Genomic DNA, 12,985 nt, shown 5'->3' on the forward strand with positions numbered 1-12,985 from the left:
TTGTATGAGAAAATTTGGATTCTCAAGAAGTTGTAAAGTTCCCAATAATAGCATGACATTGTGCATGGGATATGTATGACCAGAGATTGGACCACTGGTTAAATTACAGAAAAGCTGGCATTATGATTAATAAGGGTTGTTATAGTCCCATCTTTGGAAAAGTTAAATTCTTTTACATGCCTATTCAATTCCTGAGTAGAAATGCTTAAAACTGCTCAATTCATTTGAATTAAGGAAGTTAAACATCACTGCAGCAACTTAAGAAAAACCCTCTTGACTTCCTGGAAACTGTAAAAAAAAACATTTTAAACAAGTAAGTAGAATAGTCTCTGACATCACTTAGCTACATGGTGAGATCGCAAGTGGTTAGTCTTTGGGTGACAGAGGAAACTGCTCCCTGACTGATAAGCAGACATTGCAGCGTATGTTCATGGTTATTTTCCTTTTGATTCAAGTTTTGCAGAGAAATTCTTTTACAGAGAGATAACAATTATTTTGCCTTCTAGAGAGAGACACATGCTGTTTCATAAGGATACGCCTGATTTCCAGATATAACCATGTTTTTGTGGCTTAAACTCTTGGCATTTGTCTTTGCCCTTCTGGAGAAGGATGTTTTTGTCAAAGGTAGGTAGCAGTTGACATTTCTTTCCCTAATTTTAGAATGGTAGCATTCTTTTGGTAGAACAGAGGAAATGTTGAAGCTTTGCAATATGAAGACTTGGCAACTTTGTTAAAAAACTATAATATATGTTGTCTAAAGTGGCAGCGGGTCACTCAATCAGGAAGCCATCGCATATGAAGTACAAGACTAAAATGCTTCCTGTGTAGCCATGCTCAAGAGGTGTATATGCTATTTTAAAAAGAAAGAATGGCATTTTTTTCTTTATTTTAATTTATTCAAATCATTTGAGAAACAATGGATTTAGAACTCTCAAAAGTACTAATTCAATAGAATCTTGTTTTATTTTTTGTGAGTCAACAACTTTTTTCTTCAGTGTTTGAAGGCATTAAAAATGAAAATCTCTTTCGATTCAAATTACTCCCTCATCTCAGATTCTACATGCAGTTTCCCAAATTTTGATTTCTCTTACAAAGAGGTTGAAAAGAAATTCAGAAACTGATTGGACCGTGGAAGGAAAATTGTACTGTTTCTATCATCGCCATTACCATTAATAGTTTTCAGAAAATAAATTAATTTTGCTGGGACATCAGCTTGTAAACAGTGAAACTTTTAGAGGGACTTTGGAATTTAGAATTGACTCGCTGGTGAATGTAGATTACTTTACCTCTGTTGGGGCTGAAAAAATAAAGATATGCTCTAAGACTGATTCTACAGAACTAATTACTAGGTATAGAGCTCATTAGTAGTAGTATTAGTCAGTAGGTATTATTCAAGGTAGAAAATACTACATGTGGAATCAGAATTTGTGCGATCTGGGTCTGCATGTTTTGTATAAGAGAAGAGAGTGTCATAGTGCTATATTTATTTCCTTTTAGATCATCCAGTTAATATATTTCAGGAAGTTTGTGCATTTACGGTAGATTCAAGCTGTTTCTTAGGTAATTTTAAGCTGAAAAGTAGTCCATAATTTATATAATTCAAGATCGTAGCAAATGACATGCAGAACCTTGACTTTCTTTTATGTATCCCAGCTTTATAGCTGTGTTACTAAACTGACTTCAGCTTCTCATCAGTATAAGCAAAAAAAACCCCACACACTCAAAAAAGAAAAATAAGAAAAAAAGAAGAAAAAAAAGAAACATTTTGCTAACATGTTTTTTAGTTGCTTTGGACTCTGGACATTAATTCTGTTATCCTTGAAAGTCTCTATAGAGAAAAGGCACTCAATAGATCTGGTTGGTAGCTGTTGGATATTATATGAAAACCAGTGAATACTATAAAGCAAAAGAGCAAAAATCTTTTTTTTGTACCTGATCTATTTTTCATTTTGAATCTCATTTCTATGGCTTCCTGCCGCTCCCCTTTTTTCAGGAAAGGCAGGTAAATGCCTGCCTTCATGGCCACCTCCATTGTCAATTGATGCAATGGCTAACAGAGGGGGCTGGAAGAGGGGATAGGGAGGTAACGGTATTATAACTCAGAAGGCAGATTCTTATGCTCTCTGTCTACATACACAGGTCTAGCTTTGGCTAGTGTCTTCCTACTAAGTTGCTAATAAAACTGTTATAGGAGCGTTGGGTTGCAGAAAGAGTACAAATGCAGCAAGAGTTCAAACACTGTGATGGAATAAAGGTCTTTGAGTATTATGAGACGGACTATATTTGGCTTCAAATTATTTTTCTTGGTCCCTGTTTCTTGTAAGTCATTCTTCATTTTTCTCCTTGCCACTTCCGGTGTGATTATGATCAAGTTTCCCCTCATGTTTAATTGGAGTAAAAGTATTTACCTCCTTTGCTAAACTCTTTGTAATTAGCAAATGAAAAACACTGTACAAGAGCTACTTATTGTTGCCATTATTAATTGTGGTAGCTTATTTTTCTCCTGCATCTGCTGTATCAAATAACCATCTCAACAAGTAAAGTAATTAATTCATCAGTAGAATAAAATCACGTGCTGTACTGCATGGTGGTTACAAGATGCCAGTGCTCTGACTTTTTTTATTGGTTCATAGGTAGAATTGAAGGAAGTTTACCAATATCGTTTAAGTCAAGCTTACTTGAGAGACCCCTAATATTGGTCCAGTTCTATACTGGCACTGTTACCAATGGGACCAGTCTTGTAATCTCCCTTTATAATCCACCTTTGTAACCTCTTTGATTTTCAGAGGCTTATGACTGGGGACAAAGCGGTGGAGAGGATGTGATGGCACTAATAGTCCTGTCAAAATGGGTGTGGTGCAGTGCTCAATCTTTATTGATCAGTGTTGCCATGTGGAGTTGAAGCATCTGTTAAGCTTTTTGGGGTGGAATTCATTGTCAAAGGGGTAAACATTGGGAAAGGTTTGTGATGAGTGTGTTTCAAGCTGTGTTTTCACATTAGAATTTGTATCCAAGCGTCAAATGTGCCTTGGGGTGATCTGTACCCAATGTGAGATGCCGTAAAGGTTGCGGCTGCTCAGAAAATTCTGTGCATGGATACACTTCTGAAAGTCAGGCCTAGTAAAGTGTCTAGAGCTGGGCACCCAGAATCACACATCACTTAAACCCCCCTACCACCTAAGTTTTTAAAGGAATATCTAGAAAAAGAAGAACAATGGTAGTACTGGGGCCTTCATGTATAATGGCTTTGTAACTATCCCAGCCATAATATGAAAATATGAGTCGGTTGTCATTTCCTCTAGCACAAGCTTCTGCCAGATAGTCAGAAGACAAATGTTGCATTTTAGGGTCAAGTGGCAGTATGTGCAGGTACCTATCTTTATGAAGCACTGTAATCGGTCTCCAGGTTTTTCTCAAATTGTGTATAGGATAAATGTCCTTGTCTCCCACCTGCCCACTGCTTCAGGCCCTGTTCTTCCCCCCTCCTCACCCTGCTAAAAGCATTGGTACATTGACAGTTTTCAAAAGCCTTCACCCACTGCTGAGTCACTTCTGTTTTTAAGATGCTGCTTGCTTACTTCATGGTGCGGGTGTGACTTGTTTATTTTTTTAATTAAAAATTAAAAGGCTTTTTTTTAATTAAAAAATTAAAGGACAGTGTCACGAAAATAGTCTTACGAGAAACAGTGAACCCCAACTGCGCACAAGACAACTTTGTTTTCATCTGCTCTGGCCGCAAACTTCAGCAGAACTTCCTCTTGTTTTTGCACCCCTGCATACAAGTTAGATGTAAAGTATATAGCCATAGGCAGCGGAAGGCTGGGGCTAACAGGGCTTAGCCCCCGCTCACCCCTCACAAACACAGCTCCACTGCTGCAGTGCCATCGCCATGCCCTGCTGCTGCAATGCTGTGCCCAGCGCCCCACCATGTGCTGGCCCTGTAATGGCTCTGCGGGAGGGAGGGGCATCCCTATATTGCCTCCCACCCCTTGCAAATAATGTTTTCTCCCACCACCGTTGTATATAGCAGGTGTTTGTTGGGGGTGGGGCAGGTGGGTAGGATTGGTTGGGGCAGTGAGGTAGGAAAAGTGCGGCCTGAGGGCTGAGACGTGCATCTGGGCTTCCACAGCCCTGTGGTCTGCTCTCATAAAGATGTGCAGACCTTCATTAGATGAGGCTAACCTATTCCTAATCTAATTTAGCCCATCTGCACTCAGTTAGACTGGGCTGGCCATTTTTTGCCCAACCTTCCTGAACATCCATACAGACTGGCACTTAGATCAACCTATTAAGGTCGATCTAAGTGTAATGTTCGTACATACCCTTGGTGACTACACAAGTGCACGGTGAAATCCAGTCTCTGCCTTGACAAGGCAGGCAAAGTGAGAAAGGAACAAGAGGTGAAATAACACTGCACAGGTCACATAGCAGGTAGTGGTTGCAATTAGGAAGAGAGGCTTGGTCTCTTGACTTATAAGACAATACTTATTCACAAACCTGAGCTGCCTCCCAAACAATACTTATGTATATTGGATGATCCGGAGGTTTTCATGCTCAAATCATGAATACACTGCATGCATCGAATAACTATTTTGTTAACGTTTCTTTTCTCGAGGAACCGCATTGGGGTGCATTCTGGACAGGCACAATCCTCTGCTTCTGTTCCAAAGCTAGCTATGAGACAACACTTCTGGGGGCATGTCTACGCTGCAGATGACAGGATAGTATAAACATTCTGAAGGTAGCATTAAAGCTAGATAATTTGACCCATGTTGAACTCCCAGCTACCACAGGTAAACTGCCTTCATACCAGAGTTAGCATATTTAAGACTTAGCTTAAATAAACTTAAATAAGCAAGCCTGGATATTTCTGCATGATTATAATCTGAACTAGTAGAAACTAAGTTAATGCTCTGTCCAGCTCTGCTTCAGAGGTAGTTTTCCCATAAGCCTCCATTCACCTGTTCTGTATTCTGTATGCACCTGTTCACAATATATACTGTGTCAGAAGAATGCTTTCAGTCAGATTGGATTGCCAGTGCTGTCCAGGAAATAGCAGTGTAGATCCTGGAGTCTATTGCCTTGTCCATTATTTTAGGCTTAAAGTTAGGTGTTAACTAGATATGAATGTAATCAGCAATAAAGAAGATGGTTGCTATCTCTAAGGGTCAATTCAGGAGTTGAATTAGTTTGGAATCAGTTTATGCAATGCAGTGATGCAAATCTTGTAATGGCAAAACTCTTGACTTCCTTCTGTAAAAATCAAGATAAAAAAACAGTTGTGAAACTGCCTTTACTGAAATTTTACAGTTTTCTTAGTTGAAACAGAGACTCAGACTGCTGCATTGTATTTTTCTATATATATTTTCAGGTAATTTGTTACCTTACAAGTGGTTCCATGTTCCCTGGAGTTTCATTAGCCACTAAACTATCTTATCTATTTCTAGATTCTTTTTCTTTTAGGTAAAACTATTTGGGGCCTTTAGTATCAGGATTTTAAAAGCTAGCTTTAAGATCTTCAATGCCAGCTTGCATTGTACATAGTGGTGTATAGCTATAGAATCTATTTCCTTCCTTTTCTATTATACTTCTACCTTCACAGTACTGTTTCTAGTCATTCCCTGCATGTCAATCCATTCTCAGACAGTATGCTTGTCTGTTTTGTAGATTCAAAGACTCCTCTTACAACCCTTCTCTCCATTCATAATCCCACCATTCTGTAGACTGGTATCAGCTCTAATGATATATTTTACTGTGTGTGAATGACTTTTTTGTGGCACAAATGTGGACTCCGTGGAGCAGTTTTTTAATTGCCATTGTTATGTTCTTTCCCTGACAATTGATGAAACAGACTAGCAGCCTAACAACAGAAAAATGAAGAGAAATCAAAGAAGCTTTCTGTACTACATATATATAGCTGCTAGCAGTTCATGAAATGAATCAACTATGTCCTAGCACCTGAAAAGCATTAAGAAAATGTAAAGCAATACACAAGTCTAACAATAATCTCAGTCTAAGCACAGATGATATCTAGACATATAGGTATTACAGTCATTCCAGATAATCAGTTAAATATTTCAAGAGTGGTTTTCCAACAGAAGCTATGGACATGCCACTTCAGACAGTGTTACTTGGAATGAGTTGTAAGTATGAGGGGGGTTGTTAAATGTAGACAAGGCTAAAGTCTGGAAAGACTGATTTACCTTTGATACTAGTGGATTTAATTTTTTGAAAAACCCAGTTGTAAATGTTATATTATTCTGAAGTTTGGACTGTTTGACTACCAAACTTGTGTGTTGATAAAAACAAAAAGGATTTTATATGCGGAAAGATGGTGTTTTTATAGAGCTTTGTTAGCATGTGAAAAACATGCTCATAATAGATTTTTCTTGAGTGGATCATAGGCCTTATTAAATCCACTGGAATTTTGCATTAGAGATTAGGAAATAGCATCACATCCTTAGAGCAACTGTTACTATGGTCAAGAGTGATTCTTTATAGAAACAATAGTAACAATGTCTCTTTGCTATGGCTATTATTTTGCTTCAAGGCCTGTGAGGTTTAGTTGTAGTTTAATTGTAACTCAGGACTACCCTGCTTTATCCCACTGTTTGAGAATACAGTGCCTATGATAGTGCTGGGAGGTGAAGTATATAACATGTGCATGAATTTATGATATAAAGATCAATGGTAGCTTTTTACTGATTTGAATGACAGTAGGTTTATATAGCATGGGAAAGATTATTTGTAAACCAAAGCCTAAATAACTTTCTATTAAACTAAAACATTTCTGTTAATAGCATGCATCACATCACATCACACTGTTTTCAGTTGGTTCCTGCCACATAAATTCTCTTGATTTCTCTTTACACTCAAATTGTTATTAACCTAGGCCTCACCTCTATGGTGACGTCAATGGAAAGCCCGCAAAGACAGCAACATAATACGCTCAAACTTGTTCAAGAAATATTTTGCCTTTTAATTTTTTTCCTTTTGGTTTTAATTTTCTTTTGTCTGATACTGTAAAGATAGGGGGAAATGTCCTGGGTTCTGCATTGTTCTTGCAATAAATAGCATTTGAGAGCTCAAATGCTTCAGTTCTGTTTTAGGGGATTGCCAGTTCTCTTTCAGTGGATTGCCGTGTAGAGCTAGCATCCACAATTGGAACCATGTGTTCAAAATAGCTGTGACCATTTAGACATAAAAATTAATGGCCATAGCTGTAGCCAGCATCTAGGGTATTGAACTCTTTTGAAAACCTGGTTTTATTTAGGTGCTTCTCTGTAGATGATCTGTTCTGAATATTTGACCCCAGTTGTAGATGCTGAACACTTGAAAAATACGGTCCTAAGCTCTTTTGACCTTCTGGTCCTTAGAGTCTTGTATATTTTGCCATTAGTCCAATCATTATATTTATCATAGCAGAGCATATTGGCTGGAGTCAAGATCACAGGGCCCTATTTTGCTATGTACAGTACAAATGCAGAATGCCTCACCAAGCTCACAATTGAATTTAAGACAAAACACAACAGTAGGTTGAAATAAAAGGATGGAACAACTGTGGGAAGTAGGGTTTGGGAAGGAGTAGGGACCCATGTGCATAGCCAAATGGTTTGTATACTCCCTCTTGCTATTCATTTCTTCTTCTGAGGAACTCATTCAAACTTGTCCCACCCTTGAATACTGAGTCATTTTTTGCACCCAAAATAAACTCTAATATCAGGAACTCTTGTTCTCACACTAGTTACTGTGCTCTTACAAGTATCCTGCATTGCCACGTGGATGCAGTGTGGTACATGGTAGAGGTCATTTAAAAATAAAACACTGAAAGGACAAAAAAAACTTACATGGGTGTCTCAAGTTTATCCCTTTGTATGTAAATTAAATCTACAAAGTTAAATATACAGATGTATTGGAGCATTAAAGTTTTAAAGTTACTTGCATTAGTTATTTGGCCTGACTGCATAACCCTGTAATAACAATGCTGTTTTTTTCCACATTGTAATTGACAGCAGAGCAGCCAGGCAAAAAGCATATAAAGAAATGTATTTTAATAGAGATGTATAGATTTCTGTGTGTGATGTGTGTTTTGCATACAGTATAGACATACCTGGATAGACGTATAATAGGCAAACATTTATAATCTTATACTTGTGCACTTCTCCCTAACAGATGTTTCTTTTACGTAGAATGGAAGTATGTAATACCACTCACATAGAGGAAGGGCAGCACCCTGTTCTACTCAGAATCTTATTTTATGCCACTTACTGTGATATCTGAGCACCACCACCATGACAATAATACATTAATTCTCAGCTAGATCTGTTGCTGTTCTTACAGATTTATTTATATTGAAAAGGTGCTCTCCACTCTGCAAAAAAAATGGGGTTGGGGTGGGGAAGGGAAATGTTTAGCTGCAGGGATGCAAAGACTGACATCAAATCTCATGAATTTCATGTGATAGATCAAATGGAGTCAAACTGTCTATAATGTAAGTAAGGTCCATATACACACAGCTGAGTTTGAAATTTCTATGACACAATTTACTGAATTAGATATATATTTTTTATAGGCTAGTATAGGTTTCATTTTCATTGACTTTGCATGGAGATCTGAGCATTCAGCTCTTCTCAAAACCAGTTCCTGCATAGCTGTGTGTTTGAGCTGGAATTTTCTTTTCTTTTTGAAATGCCAAGGGATTTGAATGACTGCATGTAAGATAAGATATGAAATCCCATTCTGAGATGGGACTCTAAGGTAGAGTTGAAATACTGAATGAAGCAAGTACATGGTGTGATGAGCGTGTAATAACCATAAGCATTTCCTTTCCTGAAAATTCTAAATTATTTCTGTCATGTCAGCTTGTCTCACAGTGTGTCTTCATGATGACGGACAGGATAGGCAGGTAATGGAACAGGGCAGAATTATGCGCCCTGTTGTAAAATCATTAAAATCTTTGTTGTAGACTTGGAAAGACACCTCTATGATTGATTGGGTGATACATCAGCTAGCCTATGGTTGACACATTTTCAGACTTCACTGAACACAAGAAGTTTTAAATGACATTTTCAGAGTTCCAAACAAGGAATCACTGGATTTTTGATTTATACTTGTTCAGAAAATAGTTAATGTCAGTAAGATTACTTATATGCTTAAAGGAATGCATGTGTTTTGCTGGATCAGAGCTTAGGAATCAGAGTTAATAAAACAAGATCAAAGAATGAAAAACAACCCTTTCCCAGTGAGCTGCTTGTAACACAGCCAGTCTATTATAGGCTGAGGTGGCACTGCCCTTTTATTAATGGTGCTTGACCCTTCTCTCTATAAGCTGTTTTCAGTTGCTTATAACTTTGCCAGATTCTAAAGTTTTACGCTGAAATGTTCAATGCTGAGTATGTGCCTTAGACTACTTATTTGCTTATTTACCATCTTTTCTTGCATACTGCATGCCCCTGAATAAAGCATATACCTTGTTTTTGGAAGGTGGAATGAGGAAAAAAGATTTTTCCTTGAAAATACTGGTAAGTATTTTGCAGAGAAAACACAGGCAGCTGCAGTTAGTGGGGAGCAAAAACCTGTGGCTGCTCTGTTAACCACCTAGCTGCAGGATGTGGTAGGTGTTTCTGAATGCACGCCCAGTATGAGAGTGCTGGTATATTTGCTCCCTGCACTTCCTCAGTTAAGACGCACACCCCAATTATGAGCGCCTAATTTTTGGAAAAAGAAAGTGTGTGACATATGAGCATAAGTATTTGCTGGTGAAATGGTGAAAATGGTTCAGCTGTTTGTCACAATGAGACTAGAGGAAAATAGGTTGTTTTCCACTACTAAAAGATTCTGGCTCTAGCTCATGCTGTGTATCAGGGATTTCAGATTTGGTGAGGAGTCAGGCTTTTTGTTAGACACAGACCTTGTCTCATTGAAAAGCTGCCTAAATTTGGGCATGTAATAATTGTTGCAGTCAGCAAATGATCAGTAGAGATGTACTAGTGTTTGGCATCTAAAATCCCAGGTGCTTTTGTCCCAAACACTTCCCCAATTTCTATGTGTAAGCAAACATACCATCTTTAGACTGACTCAATACACTCCTGCTCAGGGCTGCAGTGTTGAAAACAGTTTCCCTTTAATGGCTACTCCAAGTTGGGGAATTAGAACAGAGGACAGGAAGCCTACCTATGCTGTAGTCGCAATGACAATGACACACTTTGCTGTCATCGAAGCTGTGTGGAGGAGGAAAGGAAGATCTGATTCAACTCTGGAGGAGGCAAGAGTCAAATGCTGATGAGGGTCTAAGAGCTAGAAATGGGTGGAGGGAAACAGAAAGTCAGTTCATGGGGAGGCAATTGAGATCAGATGGAGAGCCAGGAGAAAGAAAGGAGTTTGAGATAGTCATGGCAAGGAGACTGGTAAGGAGTGGGGCGTGTGAAAAGGGTGGGGCGATTGATTTGACAAGCCATTATGTAGGGGGCAGTATGTTTGGCTGAGCAGAGACCACGGCAAAGAGCTAAAAGAAACAAGGGTGTTGGAACTGGAGGTTATGGGCAAAAGAGTCTGGAGCTACTACATCCCATTCCCCTCAAGAGCCTAGAATAGCACCCAAAACCCTGCGTCTCGCCATCCCCCTGGTGTCAGCACACATCTGTGTCACTTACTGGCAGTGTGCCATCTCTCTCTACTGCTTTGCCACATATAGAAGGACAACCAGCTAGTGCCATAATGTATTCCATTAGCCCAAGTGTCTGAAGTCTATATATTGAACTAAAGGTCCCAACTGTGTTGATGAACTGGGTGGGTGTGAAGTCTCAGAAGGGATTTTTTCCCCATTTTCTAAACCTAAAATATTATACAGATACCACATAAACACAAATAAAGAACAAACAACTCCCTTTTCCAAATACTTAAGTTACTTGTGCAAATGTGTATGCAGGTAATGATAGGCTTTCATTACATGATCAGGTACTATTTTTTCACAGAATCTCTGTTTTGTTAGGTGCACAGACTTGCACGAGGCTCACTGAATGAGAAGCAATTCAGTTTTTTTATTTTCTTTTTGTTCAGTGGGTGGCTCCTTTTTTAACTGACTGTTATTCAGACCCTTCTCAGTAGACAGAATTATTAATTTTCTCTTGGGATTTTCTGTGGAGCTTCTCATTGTAATATCTGAGGATTTGCAAACATTAACATATTTATTTCTAGAATAACCCCATGAAATGACTCTTTGCTATCCCTATATTCCAGGTGACAATGTGAGACAGAGAGCCACTGGTCTACTAATACTGGGAGATTGATTTCAGAGGCATAGGACCCATTTTTTAGAGTACTCAGTATTACTTTGCACTTCATATGTTCAAAGTAGAGAAGATAATTTGCCTTCAAACACAATTTTGTGTGTTCAGCACTTCTGCAAATCAGATCGATCATGTTAAGTCAGGCACCCATAAAATATGAAAAACACAGCAGTGACTACCTGGGAAAAGTTTGGTTTAATTGACCTGTTCTTCAGGACAGAATTTTGTCATTACTTAGCAAAGCTCAGAGGTCTGTGTAGTGATTTAGCAGAAGTTTGAGACAGAACTATAGCTTCATCATTCAAAATTTGTCTATTTCTGATTATTGCCTGTAACAATGTAGGCTTATTTACTAGGCACATATATAAGTTTAAATTTCCAAAACCACCAAAGGTGATTTAGAACCTAATTTCAATTTTCAAGAAGTGACTTTGTAGCTTAAGAGCCTGTCACTTTTGAAATTAAATTTTGAATATTTGAGTAAATATAAACACCATTTATGTTTATAGCTCTGTGAATTGTGTTGATACAGTTATGGAAATAGTGGTCTTTTGCTGTCTCACTCATTGTATCTGATTAATGCTTGAGACACAAGAGACTTGGAACTATTTTACCATGATGGATAACTTTTTGTTTTCTAAATGAGTATGAAAAATTACCTGACTGTTGATGGAGATTTTGATAATAGTAGATGTGCCAGCCTATGATCTATTTCCAAGAAGTATAGGCAGGATACACCATTCCTCTACTTGAAAAAAAGCTTATAGGTGATTGCTATGGAAACACTGTGGAGTCTCTAGACAGAGCAGTCTAGTGGCATCCCTTCTTCTTTGCTGCAGAGAAAGTAGTGCTGGTGGCACTGGAATCAATGCTTAATAAAGAAATAAGAATATTCACCTCTCAGGATATTTTACTCATTAGTTAGCAATAGTTGCCTACAAAAGCTCATGTCTCTCTGAATCAGTGTCTAGGGCCTATTCTGACTTCTGCATGCCCCCATTTTGGCAACTAAAACAGGCACGCAAAAGAATAATATTTATAAAAATATAAAATGATACAGCTTAAGCGTACCATGAGCTTTAAGCAGAACAACTCATTTGTTTTAATATGTGTCAGTCATAAAAGAGCAACATGGCAGAGAACTGACAGGTTTCACACCATACTAAGGGTTGTGAAGAGGGTATACAATAGTCCCCTGAACCGGGGTATAATTTCATCCTACCACAAGGCTAGCACAAGGCTAGCACAGCTAACAAAGCTAGGTTTATCTCAAACACCAAAAGACAAAGATGCAGGATTGATTGTGTTGATGTTTCTCACTGGGAAAAGAGTGCTAACATCTTCACAAGGAATTCTCTGCCTTTTTTCAAGGGCTGCTTTGGGATGGTGAATAAGGTTACAGGATGCAACTTTTTGAGTATCCAGGTACACAAATAGGGACATGGATAGATAAGCATACACTCAGAGTGGTTTTACAAGAAGAGGGAGACTGTTGCTCGGGAACAAACAATAGCTGCTCGTACTGTCACAGCCACATGTCCATAAATCAGCTAAATTGCCCAACTTTTACTCTGAATGAAGTAAGATGAAGTAGTTTTGTTACATTTATATAGCTACAGATTCAGGCATACCTAAGTTACAGCATTCCAGGTGCTGTGAAGTTTGGAGCAGCAGCACACCTGTCCTTTTTAAGGCAC

General features: G+C 38.4%; 1 protein-coding gene across 2 annotated transcripts in view; it reads left to right on the top strand.

Annotated features, from left to right (window-relative positions):
• Positions 1-348: 348 nt before the first annotated feature.
• The window catches only part of PTPRC (protein tyrosine phosphatase receptor type C), a 140,778-nt gene continuing 128,141 nt past the window's right edge, over positions 349-12,985 (top strand). For both annotated transcript variants that reach the window (XM_059728438.1, XM_059728439.1), the window contains exons 1-2: positions 349-422; positions 507-624. In XM_059728438.1, the coding sequence (XP_059584421.1) occupies positions 558-624 (67 nt within the window). In that variant the 5' untranslated portion in view covers positions 349-422; positions 507-557. The remainder of the gene's footprint in view (positions 423-506; positions 625-12,985) is intronic.

This window comes from Alligator mississippiensis, chromosome 5 (assembly GCF_030867095.1).
Source record: "Alligator mississippiensis isolate rAllMis1 chromosome 5, rAllMis1, whole genome shotgun sequence".
Classification (NCBI taxonomy): Eukaryota; Metazoa; Chordata; order Crocodylia; family Alligatoridae; genus Alligator; species Alligator mississippiensis.